The sequence below is a fragment of the Bidens hawaiensis genome, unplaced genomic scaffold, assembly GCF_021521415.1.
Source record: "Bidens hawaiensis isolate Kalapana, Puna unplaced genomic scaffold, B.hawaiensis_p1.1 tig00036429_1, whole genome shotgun sequence".
In the NCBI taxonomy this organism is placed as follows: domain Eukaryota; kingdom Viridiplantae; phylum Streptophyta; class Magnoliopsida; order Asterales; family Asteraceae; genus Bidens; species Bidens hawaiensis.
The window spans coordinates 140656-160570 of record NW_027496369.1 but is presented as its reverse complement, the minus strand read 5'-3'; the positions used below and the strand labels follow the sequence as shown (position 1 = coordinate 160570).

Sequence of the window (19915 nt, the reverse complement as noted above, 5' to 3'; positions counted from 1 at the left end):
CTGCGGGAATTGTTAAAATCATATCAAAGGTCTACATGTTGTTAAAAACAAACCCGTAGCTGCAGCACGCTAAGTTCGCCTGTTGTTAAGTTAGCCTCATTCAAGTTTGCCTGCTACCATGTTCGCTTAAATACAAGTTCGCCTGATATTAAGTTCGCTTATATCTAAGTTCGCTTATATCTAAGTCCGCTTATATCTAAGTTCGCTTACATTGAGACCCAGATACATGACGACCTATATATGTATACATATACGTGTATACACTTGATGGTATGCATTGTAAGGACCCAAGAGATAGAATACTAGAATGTTAAAATAAATGAGAACCCACCATTAGATTAGATCATATGAGTATTGATACGTGTAACTTATATACAGTTAGCCGAGCTCAATTAAAGAAGGGATTAACAATTAACAGAGAAAGAAACAGAGTTTAGGTGGGTTTCTAGCCCATTTCCTTGTTATGTTTTCGAGGCTGTGTGCATACTCAACGTGAATGTTAATACACTTACCTTAAATGGTATATGTATGCCTTAATGATGAATGTGATACGATGAATGAATGCTTATCAGTACGTGAACGACCTTCGGGTATTGCACGTATTGTTAAGGGAGGTAAATGTAGTAAGTATGGAACGAGTATATGAGATAAAGTATGCATGGACATAGTATGTATGATATGCATATATATATGTAAAATGATGTATGGTTGTATGGTAACGAAGAGGGAACTGGGCCCTAATAATACTCGAGGCAAGAGGGAACCGAGCCCTAATGATACTCTAGGAAAGAGGGAACCGGGCCCTAATAATACTCGTGGCAAGAGGGAACCGGGCCCTAATAATACTCGAGGTAAGAGGGAACCGAACCGTAATAATATTCGAGGCAAGAGGGAACCGGGCCCTAATAATACTCGAGGAAAGTAGGGCGTAATGCTCTTTATAATGTAAGTTATGAAGGTAAGTAGGTGTATGATAAAAGTATGAAAAGTATGAATGAAAGTATGTAAATATGAATGTATTGTATGTTGTATGATTAAGTAGAACTCACTCAGTGTAGCTGACTTTTAGTATGCACGCAGGTGATTAGGATGAGACAGCTAGCTTGAGTGGGGCACGTGGCAAATGAATAAGAGGCTGGCATCTAAAGACTTAAGACATTTTATAATTAATGTTTTGATTTGAAAGACAATGTGTTTGATAAGACAAAGTTATGGATTAATATGTAATGTTTTATGAAAGTTTTAATATTCCGTGAATGTTTTTATTAACTCTGATATTAGAACTGTGTTTATGAGTAAATCCAACGTCCAAATGTGAGGCACCGGTAACAGGGCCTTACATCGGTTGTGCAAATTGGGAACCTTGTGAAGGTTTAAATTAGGGATTTTGCTTCTATTTACTTCGAAGGTATGTCATTAGCTTCATATTTTAATTTCATGGCTATTGGATTTGATTTTGTCGGTCATTTGTCGATAGTTTGAAAACTGGGGGTTATCGAGTGATTAATCGTTAATTGTTGTCATTCCGGGATTATTTGAAGGAATTGCCAACCCGATCAGTTTGTGGAGTCTTATGTTAGTGTAAGAGCAATAGAAAACTTATTTTTTTTTTGTTATACGGGCTGATTTGGTTGATGATTCCTTAATTGGTTTGTAAGAGCGCGTAAAATCGATTAATTGTTAATTAATGTGGAAAATGATGAGATTGCAAACCCCGTCAACTTGGTGGTTAAATATTGATGGGTAGGCTGTAATTGTCAAGTTTTTATCAAAATGGGGCTGGTTTGGTTGGTGGTTGGTTAATCGATTTGTTAACTCACGAATTCGACACAATTAACGTAAGACGGGCATAGTTTGGGAACCGTTGGTGGTGATTATACTGGAAGGGGAGTTTTGGGTAATTTAAGGACTTCGGGGGCTGATGTAAATGAATATGAATATTAGGGTGAGGCTTTGGGTCAATCCAATCACGTTAGGACGTCTCGTAGAGTGAGCGAGTCGTTGCGTTCTTGTTGGTGATTGTTGTGTGCTTTAACTTGACAAGCTTGTGATTTGTGAGTGATTAGCTAGAGGATCCAGTTGTAATATTTCCGTGATCCATATCAGGTGAGTTTCATGATGCCCCTTTTTAAATGTTTTACCTTTTGGGCTAGCATACACGCTTTATGAAGATTTTACCCTTTTGAAACCGTTTGGATGATCTTGCATAGATTATATTATATTCGCTATCTATGCTTGGAAGTTTATATGATTTATATTTGATTTATTTGTATGTGCGTGTGGCCACCATGTTAATGTTTTTGTTAAGCCTTGACCGGGTCGAATGGATGTTTTAAAGTTCCTTAATTTCGCTGTTGGGGGTTAAGGTGGATGTGTCTCAGGATAGTTTGAATGTCCTTGGGGGCGAAATGATGTTTACAAATCCCCTAACAGTTTATCTGTCTTTGGGGTGGATGTTTACTATGGTCCTTGACTTTGTGTTTTGGACTTAATAGGATGTGACCCGTGTTACGTGCTTAACGGAGGAAAATTATTTATTTTTATGGAAGTCGCATGCTAAATATCTTTGTCGATCTTTAATAGATTTTATTTATAAAAACATGAACTCATTCAGCTCAAGATGACTTTGTGTGTATGTTAGATTGATTTCAGGTTGAGTGTGGACGGGAAAACTGCTTGGATGTGCTCAAGACTACCCGAGGTCCCGAGGCAGTTCTAGTCGATGCTCCTTATCGTTTGAATAAATAAGACAATTATAATTTACAATTTTCGTCTTAAGAATAATATTTTAATGTTTGTTAATTTTCAGCAGCAAGAATACTCTATGTTGAATTTTTAAATTATATGAAACCGGTTTATCTTTTATATTTGAATTTGTTTGAAATGATTACCAACTGTAGGACTCCCGGGTTTTGGGGTCTTACAATTATGAAGATAATCAAGTGCACATGCAATATTGATAAGAATATTTAATCATTGGATAAGGTGTAGCCGATGTGCACGTGTACTTAAATGCAACCAATAATTTAAACTCCCGTTAGGCATGTATTCATAAACCAAGGCTTTGAAATTAATGCCTTGAAAAACAGCACTTGAACATGAAGTTATTATCTTCAACAAATTTCGGCGTCGAATACTCCACCATGCGTCACACTCCTTATGAAAGCTTCTGTAGGCTCCTTGGATTTGAAGATGTAACACTTTGATTGCAACAAATTCATCATCATTATCAAGGATTCCTTTATAAACAAAGCTAAAGCAGCCCTGACCAATTAAACTGGTCTCAGGGAATCCATTAGTAGCCCTGGCTAGTTGATTGTATGAAACTTTCAAGAATCTTCTGTTCGTTAGTGATTGAGACGACTGGCTCTTGCTTTTCTTCTTAGGACAAAAATACACAAAACATAATATGGTGAAAAGTGTGGATGCAATCAAAATGACTGTCACCAAAAGAGTAAACTGCTTTCTATGTTTTTTTGTCTCTTTGCATTTGGGTAGCCCAAGTTCAACCAATCCACCACGAATCCTAGTATTCCCTGAAACCAAGAACACGCTTGCATTGGCAAACACGAAACTTCTCCAACAAAATCATTAGAGGTTAAGTCCAAATATTTTAATGAAAAGCGTTCCAAGAAACATGGAATTTGACCATATGGGTTATGAAGAGAAAGATCGAGTTCGAACACTCCTCTTAGGGAACCTAGTGATGGTGGTATCATGCCTTGAAATAAGTTGTCATTTAGGTAAAAAAAAATGAAAGGCTAGTGCAACCACTAAGACAAGTGGGAATGCTACCTGATAATCTAATCTATTGTAAGATAAATCCAGATTACTCAACATTTTGAGCTCTCCAACATCTGTTGGAAGTGAACCAGACAACATGTTATAGGAAAGATCTAATGTTATTGACAAAGATGAAAGTTGAAGAAGTTGTTTAGGTATTTTTCCAATAAGTTTATTGTCATTAAGATACAAATCAGATAGGTGGTGACCATTCCCCATACTTAATGGTATATGTCCTTCCAATCTGTTGGAATATAAATAAAGAGTAATTAACAAGGATAAGTACCCGACGGTGTCTGGGATTGGCCATGCAAATAAAGGTTTAACTTTACAAATACATAACAACCAACCATCCATATAGAATAACGAACAAATACAAGTACACAAATATCAAATAATTCAAATTCAAAGCCGGTGGGTAGAATCCTACTCGCTTATTAATGTGTCTACCCATGATTATGGCACGACGTACATTATCAACACCTCAAACAAAAGAAAACAATGTTGGCACCTACAAAAGAATTAGAAGCTGAAACGTATTAGATGTGCAAGCAAGAGAGATCATGTATCTACCGAACATATATATATATATATATATATATATATATATATATATATATATATATATACTTGTCTATCTTTATTTACACTTAAGTAAAAGGATATCACATCTCAAACATTCTGGAGGGTAGCCATAATACTCTGCAACTGGTGGGCAACGTCTCTGATATGTATCCGTTGTTGTAGGGAATCCATGGAGCATGATACTCCAATATTCACAATTGAAGCCATGCATTCCTCGGTTTTCTGTGCATTGTTGTGTTAGTTTGAGTAGCAATTGCATCATCTTGATGATAATATATAAGGTCAACATCAATAATACTCATCACGTGATCCGGCAAGGCCATGTTTGCAAACTTATGAAGGCTAAGGCCATTGTTAAATATGTCATCTGTCAGCCTTTTCCCTGTCATGACCTCCAAAAACAATACCCCAAATCTATAAACATCTCCGCTACATGTCATCTCACTCTCAAGACCATACTTTACAACATATAAGCATTTGAATATGAAAAAGGTAATAGTGAATGTAAATAAATATGGTCAATCTAGAATACATAAGTTTTACCTGGAGGTGCATACCCAATGGATCCTCTAAATTCTATAGAGTTGCTTTGATTTGTGTAAGTTCCAAGGAATTTAGATAAACCAAAGTCTCCAACATGGGCCACCATATCATCATCAAGTAGAATATTGCTAGGCTTCAAATCGCCATGGACGATAGTTGTTAGGCAATGATTATGAAGATAATCAAGTGCACATGTGACGTTCAGAATATTTATTCTTTGTAGAAGGTCTAGTCAGTGTTTATGTGTACTGGAATGCAACCAATCATTTAAACTCCCGCTAGGCATGTACTTGTAAACCAAAGCTTTGAAATCATTTACTTGAAAATCAAGACTTGAACATGAAGTTATTATCTTCAATATATTTCGGTGTCGAACACTGCGCCATGCTTCACACTCCGCATCAAAGCTTCTGTGAGCTGCTTGAATTTGAAGATGTAAAACTTTGATTGCAACAAATCCAAAATCATTATCAAGGATTCCTTTATAAACAGAGCTAAAGCCGCCCCCACCAACTAAATTGGTTTTGGAAAATCCATCAGTAGCCCGAGCAAGCTGATTGTATGAAACTTTCAAGAATCTTCCGTTCATGATCAATGATTGAGACGACTGACACTTGCTTTTCTTCTTACGCCAAAAATACACTAAACATGATATGGTGAAAAGTGAGGATGCAATCAAAATGACTATCACCAACAAAGTACATTGTTTTTTATGTTTATTTGTCTCATTGCATTTTGGTAATCCAAGTTCAACCAAGCCACCACAAAGCCTACTATTCCTTGAAACTAAGAATGCACTTGCATTGGCGAACACTCCTAAAACCGGTACTTCACCAACAAAATCATTAAAGTATAGGTCCAATTGTTCTAGCATTAAATGTTCCAGGAATCATGGTATTTGACCAGATAGCTTATTACGGGAAAGATCGAGTATAAGAACTCCTCTCAGAGAACTAAATGATGGTGGTATTAGGCCTTGAAGTAAATTGCCTTTGAGGGATAAGAATGAACGGCTAGTGCAACCACCAAGGCTATTAGGAATGCTACCTGATAATCTATTGTATGCTAAATTCAAGTTACTCAACATCTTAAGTTCTCCAACCTCGGTTGGAAGTGAACCAGACAACATGTTCTAGGAAAGATCTAATGCTATTGACAGAAATGGAATATGAAAAAGTTGTTTAGGTATATTTCCACTAAGTTTATTTTCGGAAAGGTACAACTCAGATATGTGATGACAGTTCCCCAAACTTAATGGTATATACCCTTCCAAATTGTTGGAATCTAAATATAAATTAATTAGCAAGGATAAGTTCCCAATAGTGTCTGGGATTGGCCCTGTAAATTGGTTTATGTATAAACCCACAACCTGTAGCTTTTGAAGCATACAAATGGTTGAGGGGATTTTTCCATTTAATCGGTTATCTCCTAGTTCTAAAGTGGTCAAGCCCACTAGATTACCTATACTTGAAGGGAGGTTTCCATACAACCTATTTCCAGATAAATTTAAATACTCGAGCTGATCAGAAAGATTGCAAACTGATTTCGGGAGCACTCCTTGTAGGTTGCAATCAGAAAGAGACAACGTCACTAATTTGCTACAGTTACTCAGAGAATCTATAAACTCCATTTCGCCATGTCCATAGAGGCTGTTATCGTTAAGGTATACAGAATTAAGATCTCTTAGTTTTGAAAAGTTGATTGTCAACTTCCCACTAAATTTGTTTTCACTCACCTCAAAATACTGTAATTTCGAACATTTAGATATGGAGGGTGGAAGAAGTCCTATCAGATTGTTCGACCTCAACTGAAGGTCCACAAGATGAGGAAGCATTGCACCTATGGATTGAGGAAGACTTCCAGTAAGCTGATTCTCAGCTAAGGTGAACTCAGTTAGGAGCGAGAGGTTATACATGGAATGAGGGATGGATCCATGTATGTTACATGCTCCTGAGTAAAATTCTCTTAAGCCTTTCCAATTGCCTAAGGCATGTGGAATGCTCCCTCCTAAAGGATTTTTAGTAGTAGAAAATCTTTCCATTGTTGTAATATTTCCCAGGAAAGGTGGGATTCCACCTGTAAAGTTATTCTTAAACAGTAAAAGTTGAGTTAGTTTTGAAAGGAAACCAATTTCTTTCGGTATGCGTCCTGCTAGCATATTGTTACAAAGACCAAGGCCTTCAAGGTTAGAACAACCTGACAAGTTAGTTGGAATGAATCCATTGAATTTTTTGTCGCAAAGACTGAGGAGACGTAGCCTGGACAAACGTCCGAGTTCATGAGGGGTGCTTCCTTCAAAGCTGTTGTTAGAGAGCCTAAACTCACGGAGGAAGCTGTGGTTCCCTACATGGGGAGACAATGAGCCTTTCAGGCCCCATGAGCTCAGCCGTACACGAGTCACTCTATAGTGTCGCTTCCCGCATGTAACACCACTCCAATCACAAAAATAGAAAGAGGCGTTCCACGAGCTTAGAGCTCCATATGGATCTAGGGTGATCATCCTCTTAAATGACAGTAAAGCCATGTGATCGGTCTCGTTTGCTCCAAAAGAAGCCGAGATGGTGACAATAGTAAAAAGTATGATAAACCAAGAAAAGAGGAAAGTAACATGAAAGGAAGATGGTAAGCAAATTATCGGTTGCTTTGAGCTCATTTTTGTAACTGAAATTATAATTACAGTTAAGTTTACTAGTCAGCCTTTTATAATCAGTTTTGTGCGCATTGTATAAAGTGCACCAGCCACTCAACCAAAAGTCTATGCTTAAATGGACCACTTGGTTGCTGCCTGCCATTTTCTATGTTTTAATGGACGACTTGGTTTCTGACTCCACTATCAAACCAAAAGTCTTTTACATCAGTTGTAGAAGTTTTTCTAGCCTTTTGTTTTAAAGACCAAAAAAACATTTTAAATAATAAAAATAAGTATGAACAATAACTAATCATAATTGTGATTTTCTGCCATTTAAAGAAAAAAGTCACCAACTTTGATTGAAAATAGAAACAGCATAGTAAAATAAACATTGTTCTTGAAAGACATTGATATGTAACTAGCGACCAAGGTACGAAGGAAAATTAGGTGCCAAAGAACCAACTCCAGATTGCTGTCTACCTGTCGCTGCTGATGTGTCAGTTGAAGACCGTCCCACTTGTGGAGTCTGGTATCCACCCAAACCCGTTAACCCGAGTTCAGAAATGGGAACCATCGCCATAACCATGACTCGCATTCCCAATCTCGTTATTATTAGTGACCGGTGGTGTTGTTGGAAGTAATTTCGGACTCTAAGTTACAACTCGGTGAACTTGAAGGGCCAATGTTGACAAGCCGGTCATAGTTGGTTGTGTTTTCTAATTACGTTATGTTTCCAAATTGTATTGTGATTATAATAGGTAATATCTTGGCTAGCAAGTTTGGTTAGTTTATATAAACCAATTAATGGTTAGGCATTATAGAGTGATGTGTGAGGTGTAACCGAGTTTGGGTTCATCTTAGAGACACACACGAGATGTAACCGAGTTAGGGTTCATCAAGAGTCAAACCGAGTTAGGGTTTGATAGTTTGTAATCAGTTTTTAGAGTTAGACTTTATGATTAATACACAAGAGTTATTTGTTTATATCGTGTTTGATTATTGATCCAGGACTTGAATTAGTATAAGAGCCAAGTTCAAGAAATCGATAATTGAGTTAAGTGTGATCAGTGGTGAGGCGGATCAAGCAACTAGTGATCGGGAGTTGGAAACTACAGTGAAGTTGGTTGTGTTTTCCGACGGTGTTTTTGATCTCGTCAAGGGTGGCGTGGACGGAACTGATACGTCGGAGCAGCGGCGTGGATATTGTTTACCAGTGGCGGATTGTCCGTGCAACGACAACTCGGAAAGAAGTTGCTTTCCGTTCTAAAAGGCTTTGGTGATTTTCAGGTTCATGTTGTTTCGATGGACTGGAGCAAGGGGTTGGACAAGCGGGTTTAATTTGGAGTTGGTTTTTACAAGGGTTAAACGAGTTATGTTTTGGTCAAGGTATTGATTTAAACTATGTGCTCGTGTTTTGATTCGGGAAGAAAAGATTATCAAGGAAGAATGATGTTCGCTCGATTAAATGACCGGGATTGCATCCAAATGAGTGATTCATGGGTCAAATCAAACAGGGCAAACGAGACATGCTCGGGGTTTAAGAAGCACCTATTTTGAGTCAGAAATTAGGGGTGATTGTTGGAAGTAATTTCAGACTCCTAGTCACAAACCGGTGATCTTGAGGGATCAATATTGACAAGTCGGTCATAGTTGGTTATATTTCCTAATTACAACATGTTTCCTAATTGTCTTGTAAATGTGTAATGTCTTAGCTAGCAAGGTGGGTTAGTCTATATAAACCGATGTATGGTTAGACATTATAGATTTTGGTGTGAGGTGTAACCGAGTTAGGGTTCATCTAGATACACACATGAGGGATGTAACTGAGTTAGTGTTCATCTAGATGCAATCGAGTTAGGGTTCATCAAGAGTCAAAACCGAGTTAGGGTTTGAGATTTGTAATCAGTTTTTAGAGTTAGATTTTCTAATTTATATAAAAGATAGATATTCGTTTAGTTGGTGTTTGATTATCGATCCGATGTTTTCGGTATTAACGGTTCCTTCTCCTATGTCAATTTCATCACCAAAGTTAACCCAAAACATGCCAGGTGCTCGATCCCTAAGTCAAACTCTACGAGTTCAAGTGGTGATGGGGTGAAGAAGACGACGAATAACCGATAGTCGAAAATGCTTTAACAAGCCCGGCTAGTACAAGCAACACGGTTACACCTGGGCCGGCTGTTTGAAGATCATCTCGAACCACGGTTACCCCAGTACATTTTAATGATTATGTCTTGAATTCAAGTATGATTGATGAAGATATTTTATTGCTTGCTGATGATGAACCGGTTTATTTTGATGATGCAAAATCAAAACCGGAGTGGGTGAAAGCAATGGGTGTCGAAAATTGAGTCGATTAATAAAAATAATACGTGGACGTTGACCGAGTTACCACGTGGTGCAAATGCGATTGGTTTAAAGTGGGTTTTCAAGGTTAAAAAAAACGCGGATGGCTCGCTTAATAAACACAAGGAGAGACTCGTGGCAAAGGGTTATGTTTAGCAACCCGGAGTCGATTTTGACGAGGTTTTCGCACCAGTGGCTAGACTCGAAACGGTTCGTTTATTGTTATCTCTCGCAACGAATGGAGGTTGGGAATTGCATCACCTCGATGTCAAATCCGCATTCCTACATGGCGAGTTAAAAGAACAAGATTTTGTTTCTCAACCGCTTGGTTTTGTTAAAAAGGGTGAAGAACACAAAGCATACAAATTATCCAAAGCGTTGTACGGCTTAAGGCAAACTCCGAGGGCGTGGAATACAAAGTTGAACGGTATTTTGTTAAATTTGAAGTTTCACCGGTGCATAGAAGAACAAGCGGTATACCGAAAGAAAATTGGAGCCTATCTTTTAATAGTCGGTGTGTACGTTGACGACTTAATCGTGACGAATTCCAGTTTAAACTTAATAATGGAGTTTAAGCGTGAGATGGCTTTAAACTTTGAGATGTCAGAATTGGGAAAGCTAACTTATTATCTCGGAACTGAAGTTTCACAAATCAATGATGGGATAAAAATTAAGCAAGAAGCGTATGCGAAGAAAATTCTAGCTGAAGCGGGAATGGAGATTTGCAATCATGCTCAAATTCCATTGCATCCGAGTATAAAAGTTTCTAAATTTGAATATGAAGAAGATTTTGATGCTACGAGATATCGAAAAATTGTCGGGTGTCTCCGGTATCTTTTACAAACTCGTCCCCGACTTGGCGTATTCGGTCGGAATCGTAAGCCGGTACATGCAAAGACCGAAGCAATCTCATGCAACTCTTATAAAGCAAATTCTTCGTTATATTCAAGGTACTCTCAGTTTTGGTATTTCTTACACTCGTGGGAAAAACGTGTTACTTGGTTATAGTGATAGTAGCCATAACATTGACCAAGACGATGGCAGAAGCACTACGGGGCACGTATTTTATCTTGGGTCTTCACCAATTACTTGGTGTTCTCAGAAACAATGTACAGTTGCACTCTCATCGTGTGAAGCAGAGTACATGGCAGCAAGCACATCCGCGTGTCAGGCAGTTTGGCTAAGAGACTTGATAAGTGAGTTATTCGACAAGGAAATTCAAGAAGTGGTGTTACGTATCGATAATACATCAGCAATAGCACTCGTGAAGAATCCGGTTTTCCATGGAAGGACCAAACACATTAAATCTCGGTTTCACTACATTCGAGAATGTGTTGATCTTAAAGAAGTAAGCGTCGAGCATGTTAGTGGTGTTAAGCAATGTGCCGATATCTTGATGAAGGCTCTTTGGAGAATCAAATTCAAGGAGATGCGAGAATTACTTGGAGTTGAAGACTTGTCGGTTTCGAGTTCGAAATTCCGGGGGTGATTGTTGGGAATTTCGGTTCAAGACCGTTACTTGGCGTGCAAGGTTAAGTAACAAGATTTAAGGAGTGGATAACTATAAACAATTAAATGTGCTTAGATTTAATTGTTAGTATAATTATTATGTCCTAATATTTAGCAATCCTAGTTGTAGTCTAAACGTGATAGGTTAGATTTATAAATACTCGTGCTTTGGGTTTAGAGATTGTAATTGGGTAATTGAGTTTTGTGAAGTTTCTCAAAAATAATATTTGTGTTCGTGTGCGAGTTCATGTTCCATACCTGATACCAATTCATTTATGTATATCTCAAAAGACAACATTCCACTATTACAACTACACACCAATTTTGTAAACAAGAGGGTGTAAACCACCTCTCGATATTATATATCTGAAACTTCCTTTAAAATATGTTTCCAACACATATCCAACCATTATTTGTTGATCAAAAAGTTGCTGGAATAAGGGTTTAACTTCTCAAATACATAACAACCAACCATCCATAACAAACAAATACAAGTAGATAAATACCACACAATTCAAATTCAAAGTTGGTGGGTAGAATCCCACCCGTTTTAATTGGGTCTACCCATGATTTAGCCATGACATGCATGATCAACACCTCAAACAGAAGAAAACAATGCTTGGTGCCTACAAATAATAAGAAGGGGAACCGAATTAGATGTGCAAGCAAGAGAGATCGTGTATCATCCGAAAAAATATATATACCTGTCTATCTTTATATCCAATTAAGTAAAAGAAGATCACATCTCAAACATTTTGAAGTGTAGCCATGACACTTTGCAACTCATTGGCAACGTCTCTGATATTCATCCTTTGTGGTCCGGAATCCACCGAGCATGATACTCCAATATTCACAATTGAAGCCATGCATTCCTTTGTTTTCTGTGCATTTGGTGTGTTAGTTTGCATAGAAATTGCATCATCTTGATGGTAATTTATAAGGTCACCATCAATAACGTCCATCACATGGTTCGGCAAGGCCATGTATGCAAACTTATGAAGGCTAAAGTCGTTGTTAAACATGTCGTCCGTTGGTCTTTTCCCTGTCATGACCTCCAACAACAATACTCCGAAACTATAGACATCCCCGCTACAAGTCATCTCACTCCCGAGACCATACTCTGCAACATATAATAATTTAATATGAGAAAGGTAATAGTGAGTGTAAATAAATACGGGCATTCTAGATTACATGAGCTTACCTGGAGGTGCATACCCAATGGTTCCTTTAAGTCTTATTGAGTTGCTTTGATTTGAGTCTGTTCCAAGAAATTTGGACAAACCAAATTCACCAACATGGGCCACCATGTCTTCATCTAGTAGAATATTGCTAGGCTTCAAATCTCCATGGATGATAGATGTGTGGCAGTGATTATGAAGATAATCAAGTGCACATGCGACATCGATAAGAATATTTATTCTTTGGATAAGGTCTAACCGATGTGTACGTGTACTTGAATGCAACCAATCATTTAAACTCCCGTTGGGCATGTCTTCATAAACCAAGGCTTTGAAATCATTGCCTTGAAAATCAATACTTGAACATGAAGTTATTATCTTTAACAAATTTCGGTGTCGAATACTCCGCCATGCTTCACACTCCTTATCGAAGCTTCTGTAAGCTCCTTGAATTTGAAGATGTAAAACTTTGATTGCAACAAATCCAAAATCATTATCAATGATTCCTTTATAAACAAAGCTAAAGCCACCCCGACCAATTAAATTGGCCTCGGAGAATCCATTAGTTGCCCCGTCTAGTTGATTGTATGAAACTTTCAGGATTTTTTCGCTCATCAATGGTTGAGACGGTTGGCTCTTGTTTTTCTTCTTACGCCAAACATGCACAAAACATAATATGGTGAAAAGTGTTGATGCAAGCAAGATGCAAATGTCAAACACATGAAACCTTTTTTTATGTTTTCTTGCCTCCTTGCATTTGGGTAACCCAAGTTCAACCAAGTCACCACAAAGCTTAATATTCCCTAAAACCGAGAATGCGCTTGCATTGGAAAACACTCCTAAAACTGGCACTTCACCATCAAAATCATTAAAAGATAGGTTCAAATATTCTAAGGAAAAACGTTCCAAGAATTGTGGTATTTGGCCTGATAAGTTATTACAAGAAAGATCGAGTTCGGCCAGTCCTCTAAGAGAACTTAATGATGGTGGTATCATGCCTTGAAACAAGTTTCCATTTAGGTATAAGTTTGAAAGGCTAATGCAACCACCAAGGCTGGTAGGAATGCTACCTGATAATTTGTTATATGATAAATTCAGATTACTCAAGATCTTAAGTTCTCCAACTTCTGTTGGAAGTGAACCAAACAACATGTTCCGGGAAAGGTCTAATGCTACCGACAGAGATGGAAGTTGAAGGAGTTGGTTAGGTAGTTTTCCGCTAAGTTTATTGTCACTAAGGTACAACTCTGATAGGTAATGACAATTCCCCATGCTTAATGGTATATGCCCTTTCAATTTGTTGGAACTGAAATCAAGATAACTCAACAATGATAAGTTGTTGACGGTGTCTGGGATGGGCCCAGTAAATTGGTTATCATATAGAGAGGCGATATTTAGCTTTTGAAGCATACCAATGGTTGAGGGGATTTTTCCAGTGAATCGGTTGTATCCTAGATCTAAAACGGTCAAGCCAACTAGATTACCTATACTTGAAGGGATGTTTCCGTATAACTGGTTTCCAGATAATATCAAATAATTGAGGTTATAAGAAAGATTACCTATCAATTTTGGGAGCATTGCTTGAAAGTTGCAATTAAAAAGAGTCAACCTCATTAATTGGCTGCAGTTATTCAGAGAATCTATAAACTTCATTTCATCAACTTCTCCGTGTCCATAGAGATTGTTATTTCCGAGGGTTAATATCTTAAGATCTCTTAGTTTGGAAAAGTTAATTGTCAACTTCCCACTAAATTTGTTATCATTCATTTCAAGAAATTGTAATTTCGAACAGTTAGATATGGAAGACGGAAGAGGTCCAGTCAGTTGGTTATTCCTTAATTGAATGGTGAGAAGATGAGGGAGCATTGCACCGATGGCTTGCGGAAGACTACCGGTAAGCTGATTGCCAGCTAAACCAATGTGAGCTAGGAGTGAGAGGTTATAAATGGAACGAGGGATGGATCCATGTAAGTTACACCCACCAGAGTAAAATTCTCTAAAGTTTTTCAAATTGCCTAAGGCGTGTGGAATGCTCCCACCCAACGGATTTTCGTTAGTAGAGAAGATTTCCATTGATGTAATATTCCCTAGGAAAGGGGGGATTCCACCTGTTAAGTTATTATTATGTAGTCCAAGTAGAGTTAGTTTTAGGAGGAAACTGATCTCTATTGGTATGTTTCCGACTAACATGTTGTGATGAGTCTCAAGTTTTTCAAGGTTAGAACAACCAGACAAGTTAGTTGGAAGAAATCCAAGGAATTTGTTGTAGCTAAGATTGAGGATACGTAACCTGGACAGACGTCCGAGTTCATGAGGGATGCTTCCTTCAATGCTGTTGTTAAAGAGCCAAAACTCACGAAGGAAGCTGAGGTTCCCTACATGAGGAGACAAGGAGCCTTTCAGGCCTCGTGAGATCAGCAGTACACGAGTCACTCTTCTGTGTCGCTTCCCGCATGAAACACCGGTCCAATCACAAAAATGGGAAGAGGCATTCCACGAGCTTAGAGCTCCATATGGATCTTGGGTAATCAGATTCTTAAATGACAATAGAGCCATGTGATCGGTCTCGTTTCCACCAAAGGAAGCCGATATGGTGACAATAGTAAAAAGTATGATAAGCCAAGAATAGAGGAAAGTAATAGGAAAGGAAGATGGTAAGCAAATTATCGGGTGCCTTGAGTTCATTTTTGGAACTACACTTATGATCACAGTTAGCACACAAGTTAGCCTTTTTATCCTCAGTTATGTACAATGTAAATGCTAGAAAGTGAAGCAACAACTATCCACGCTATTTTGTCCGTCCATTCAAACCAAAAGTCTTTTATATTGACATGTAATTTGGAATGATTCTAACAAACATGTTTTATATCTATCAACGTGTAATTTGCTATGATTCCGGCCGAAGTATCATTGTATCAGCGTGTAATATAAATATTTTCCATTTTAGATTTCCACTTTGGTCAAATTTAATGTTTATAATTGTATGAAGAAAGGTGTTTATCACCATAAAGAAACACATACTTCCAAATTACACCGAACGCATTGAATCGTCTCACCCTTACAACTGAAATCTATTTCTAACTACTGATAAAAGAGAGTGGAAAGCTTAGTTATATTAGGGATGAGCAAATTCGGTACTGGTACAAAAAATTTATGATTTTCGGGACCGAGAATTTCGGTACGGTACCGATCTCATCCATATATGCATCATAAACTCAACAGAAACAAGTAAAATAAAATAACCAAAATGACCACAAGCGAACCATAACCGACAGTTTAACTGAACCACGGTTAACCAACCATCAGTTACAATTATGGTTAACCGACTTTGCACTACCCTAACTGATGAAACAAGTTAAATAACAGTTTTTTGGTTTAAAGAAAAATGCCAGACTTTATATGAAAATATACACACTTGTTTAGGAACAAAAAGGTCAATAACAATCAAAGATTTAACACATATCACTAGAAAGAAATTTATAACTAACTAGCGGCCGAGGTATGATGGAACTCCGGATTGCTGTCTACCCGCCACTGCTGATGTTGTGTCGGCTGAAGACCGTCCCACTGTGTTTGAACCCCCAATACGTGGCAACCCGAGTTGCAAACCATATTCGGTTGGCCATTGTGTTTTTCTAGCCTTTCGTTTAAAGATTAGGAACACTTTAAATAACAAAAATAAGTATGAACAATAACTAATCATAATTGTGATTTTCTGCAATTTAAAGAAAAAAGTCACCAACTTTGATTGAAAATAGAAACAACATAGTAAAATAAACATTGTTCTTGAAAACAAAATGTCTATAGATTAAAGAGAGAATGATTACTAGAAAGATCTAAACTAGCGACCAAGGTACGAAGGAAAATTAGGTGCCAAAGAACCAACTCCGGATTGCTGTCTACCCGCCGCTGCTGATGTGTCAGTTGAAGACCGTCCCACTTGTGGAGTCTGGTATCCACCCAAACCCGGTAACCCGAGTTGAGAACCATAATTGGCCAGCATGTTTGAACCCACTGTGTTGATTCCATAACCACCACTTAACCCAAACGGCTGAGCCGTTGAAGAAACGTTGTTTTGATTCAAAGCAGACATCAACATCGGGTTCGCCCCGACCATAAGTCCAGCTGCCGGGTTGATAATCTGAGGAGCATACAACCCCCCATAATTACCATAACCCACATTCCCAGTCTCGTTATTACTAGTGACCGGTGGCGTACTTTTACCAGCTTTGTTTCCACGTTGGTTATCTACCGCTTGTCTGCACTGCAACTTACAACCATCAAAAGCTTTATTCGGTTCTTCCAAAGCCTTCTTGCACCCGTCAACTGTTTTGTATATGAAAATAGCAAACCCTTTAAACTTTCCCGTTACATTGTCTAACCCTAACGGGCCTTCCTCGATTTCCCCAAACTTAGCGAAAAAAGACCGGAGCGCAGTTGGGTCCACGTGAGACAAAACGTTTGCAACGAAGATCTTTCGTCCGGCTGGATCTGGTGTCGCTGTTGTCTGGTTGTTACCGGGTGCACCTGGCTTGCCTGCTGCAGCTAACTGACATGACGCCATGCGACTTCCTATTTTCTTCTGTGTCTGTTTGAGAGATTTGTTTGCACTTTTTCGGGTCTTGAAGAGGACAAAGCCGTAGCCTTTGGCCTTCCCGGTGACCTTATCGGTAACGACTTTACAGTCTTCGATTTCACCGTATTGTTTGAAGACGGAAAGTACTTGGTCTGATGTGGCGTCCCATCCGAGGCCGAAGACGAATATCTTACGGTGAGCGGGGTCCACCTCAGCGGTTTGATTGAGGCTGGCAACTATTGAACGGTCGTTCAGGGCTGCTTCTTTGAGAATTTCGATGATCTTTTCTTTTGGTAAGGGTTCTAGAAGCTTCTTAAGAGTTTCCTTTTTAGAACTCTCATCATCTTCGTCTTCGTCTTCACCATCGTCGTCTTCTTCTTCTTCACCTTCTTCTTCCTCTTCAACTTCTTCTTCTTCTTCAACTTCTTCTTCAGAATCAGTTACTTCAACTTCTTGTGTTTCTTCTTCTTCGGCTTCTGATTCTTCTTCCTCCTCCTCGGATGGTTCATGTTTAACTACTATCTTCGGTTTCTTTTCTTCTGCTTGTGCTTTGGTTGCTGTTCCTGCTCTTTTCTTCCCCATTTCACAGACACTGCTTTTTAGCTGAGATTTCAAACAATTGCACATAACATATTAATAACCGAATATATCAGTTCAGAAGAATGACATTACAACAACCACCACACCCAATATATCCCACAAATAGCAGGATTCAGAGGCATGACATTATTAAGCTAATATATGGTTCAGAAGCATGACATTATTAACCTAATATATGAGTTCAGAAGCATGACATTGTTAACCTAATATATGGTTCAGAAGCATATTAATAACCTAATATAAGGTTTAGACACATGACATTATTAACCTAATAATATATATGCTCGCTTATGATAAACAGCGTTTGAACGATAATCACCAGCAGGGATGAAATACTAAAAACTTATCAATTACGAAGCACAAAATTACAAACAATTGCATATAGCATATCAGTAACCTAATATATGAGTTCAGAGGCATGACACTATTAAGCTAATACATGGTTCAGAAGCATGACATAACCTAATATATGATTCAGAAGCATATTAATAAGCTAATGTAAGGTTTAGTTGCATGACATTATTAACCTGATATACATGTTCTTTTATAGGAAAAACTCAACAGATAAACAGTGTATGGACAAAGTTTGAACTTGCAAGGATGTTTTAGTAAAAATATATATCAATTATGAAGCACAAAGTTTCAACTTGCATAAGTTTGATTCACATTTTTGCCTTCTATGGTGTGCGTATTAGTGTAATGCTTAAAAATTTCTTTTATTTCTCTTCGCAAAGTACTGAATGCGTATTGCACCAGCTACCTACAAAATTTTATTATACATTGTTAACCCTATTTTATTACCTTAATTATGTAGATTTGTTAGTAACTGATAAAAAAACGCCCTGTTAACTGGCAAGAAAAGATAACATATTGGTATTCGCTTCAGTTTTATCAATTCTCCAAACAGAAAAACTATAACATGCGAATAATCTTACTATGTGTAATTAACCCCATATTTATCTATGTTGTCAAAGTTCCTAGACACTCAGGCGAGGCTTAGGCGATTTGTCAACCTTCAAGCAAGATTCGGGCCTGATTTTGGTAAGAGTCTGACCTAATCCCAAAACTATAGCAAACTTCTACAAATTGAACTACATATAAAAATTTGTGTATGTATATATAAAACTGAAAATTATACATTAAAGTCTGATCCGATTAACCGCTAGTCCCCACCCCACTCGTTAATTTTGGGCTATTCGTCCAATGGTTTTATACCTAATCCCAAGGTTGTAAGAATCCTGACTAGGCGCCGATTAATCGCTAATCCTCACCCCACTGATTAATTTTGGACTAACCGGTGGCCAAAATGTGTATGTGAATATATAAACTACATATAAAAATGTGTGTGTGTGTGTATAAAACTAAAAACTATACATTAAAGTCCAATGTGTGTGTGTACAAAACTGACAACTATACATTAAAGTTCGATCCGATTAATCGCTAGTTCCCGCCCGATAGCCCGGCCAGCTACTACCACAACATAATATTATTGTTATTATAGCTTGAATTGCAAGGATTAATTTTAATGGAGTAAACCCTAGGAATGAATTGACAGGAACGAGTACACATATATTAATAATGAATAGAGTACATACATATCATACGCTTATAATAATTATAAAACAGACGAATTGAATTGTGAAGCGATGAAACTTATAATATAAGACAGACTTTACCGGATGTATGCTCGTGTGCGACTGACCGACGACTGGGTTTATGTTTATGATTTGGGTGTAATTCTGTACTTGTGACTTGAGGCTTGGTTTATATACTTTTTTTGTTTTTGTTATTTTTAAACCTAATTTGAGTTCTTTTTTACTAACGATGTAAATTTATGGCACGGACCTGACACGACACGAATTTTAATAAGTTTGGTTGTCTGTCTGGGTTCGAGGTTAACATGTTTATGTCTTAAACAAGTCGACATGTTTAAATCTGTGTTATAAATAGATTAAAGACTTGTTAACTTGTCTGTAACTTTTGTAAATTTCTAATTTAAAAAGATAAATGAATATATTCTCCTAAAATCCCAAATCTAAAGTCATACTCACATATAACATTTCACCCATGCTCGTCAAAACTTGATATTATAATTTTAATGAATGTTATGATTTTTTGTTTCAACTATGTTATAGATTTGTGTTTTTTTGGTTCAAGTATGTTATG

The 19915-nt window shown here is 37.7% G+C and overlaps 2 protein-coding genes and 1 pseudogene across 3 annotated transcripts; all 3 read right to left on the bottom strand.

The window, feature by feature from the left end:
* Positions 1–4404: 4404 nt before the first annotated feature.
* LOC143588527 (receptor kinase-like protein Xa21) lies at positions 4405–7820 on the bottom strand (annotated as a pseudogene).
* A 4300-nt stretch (positions 7821–12120) lies between these two features.
* On the bottom strand, positions 12121–15258 carry LOC143588519 (uncharacterized). Its single transcript, XM_077069496.1, has 2 exons — positions 12597–15258; positions 12121–12515 (listed from the first exon to the last, which is right to left on the bottom strand). The coding sequence occupies exons 1-2, from the start codon at positions 15256–15258 to the stop codon at positions 12142–12144; spliced, it is 3036 nt and encodes a 1011-aa protein (XP_076925611.1). The 3' UTR covers positions 12121–12141.
* Positions 15259–16277: 1019 nt separating this feature from the next.
* On the bottom strand, positions 16278–19491 carry LOC143588524 (UBP1-associated protein 2B-like). 2 transcript variants are annotated; one of them, XM_077069501.1, is made up of 2 exons: positions 19421–19491; positions 16278–17752 (listed from the first exon to the last, which is right to left on the bottom strand). In XM_077069501.1, the coding sequence occupies exon 2, from the start codon at positions 17729–17731 to the stop codon at positions 16415–16417; it is 1317 nt and encodes a 438-aa protein (XP_076925616.1). In that variant the 5' UTR covers positions 17732–17752; positions 19421–19491; the 3' UTR covers positions 16278–16414. The 2 variants fall into 2 exon arrangements, with proteins under 2 accessions (XP_076925616.1, XP_076925615.1); XM_077069500.1 differs by lacking the exon at positions 19421–19491 and adding an exon at positions 17953–18333 and having other exon boundaries at positions 16278–17883.
* Positions 19492–19915: the final 424 nt, after the last annotated feature.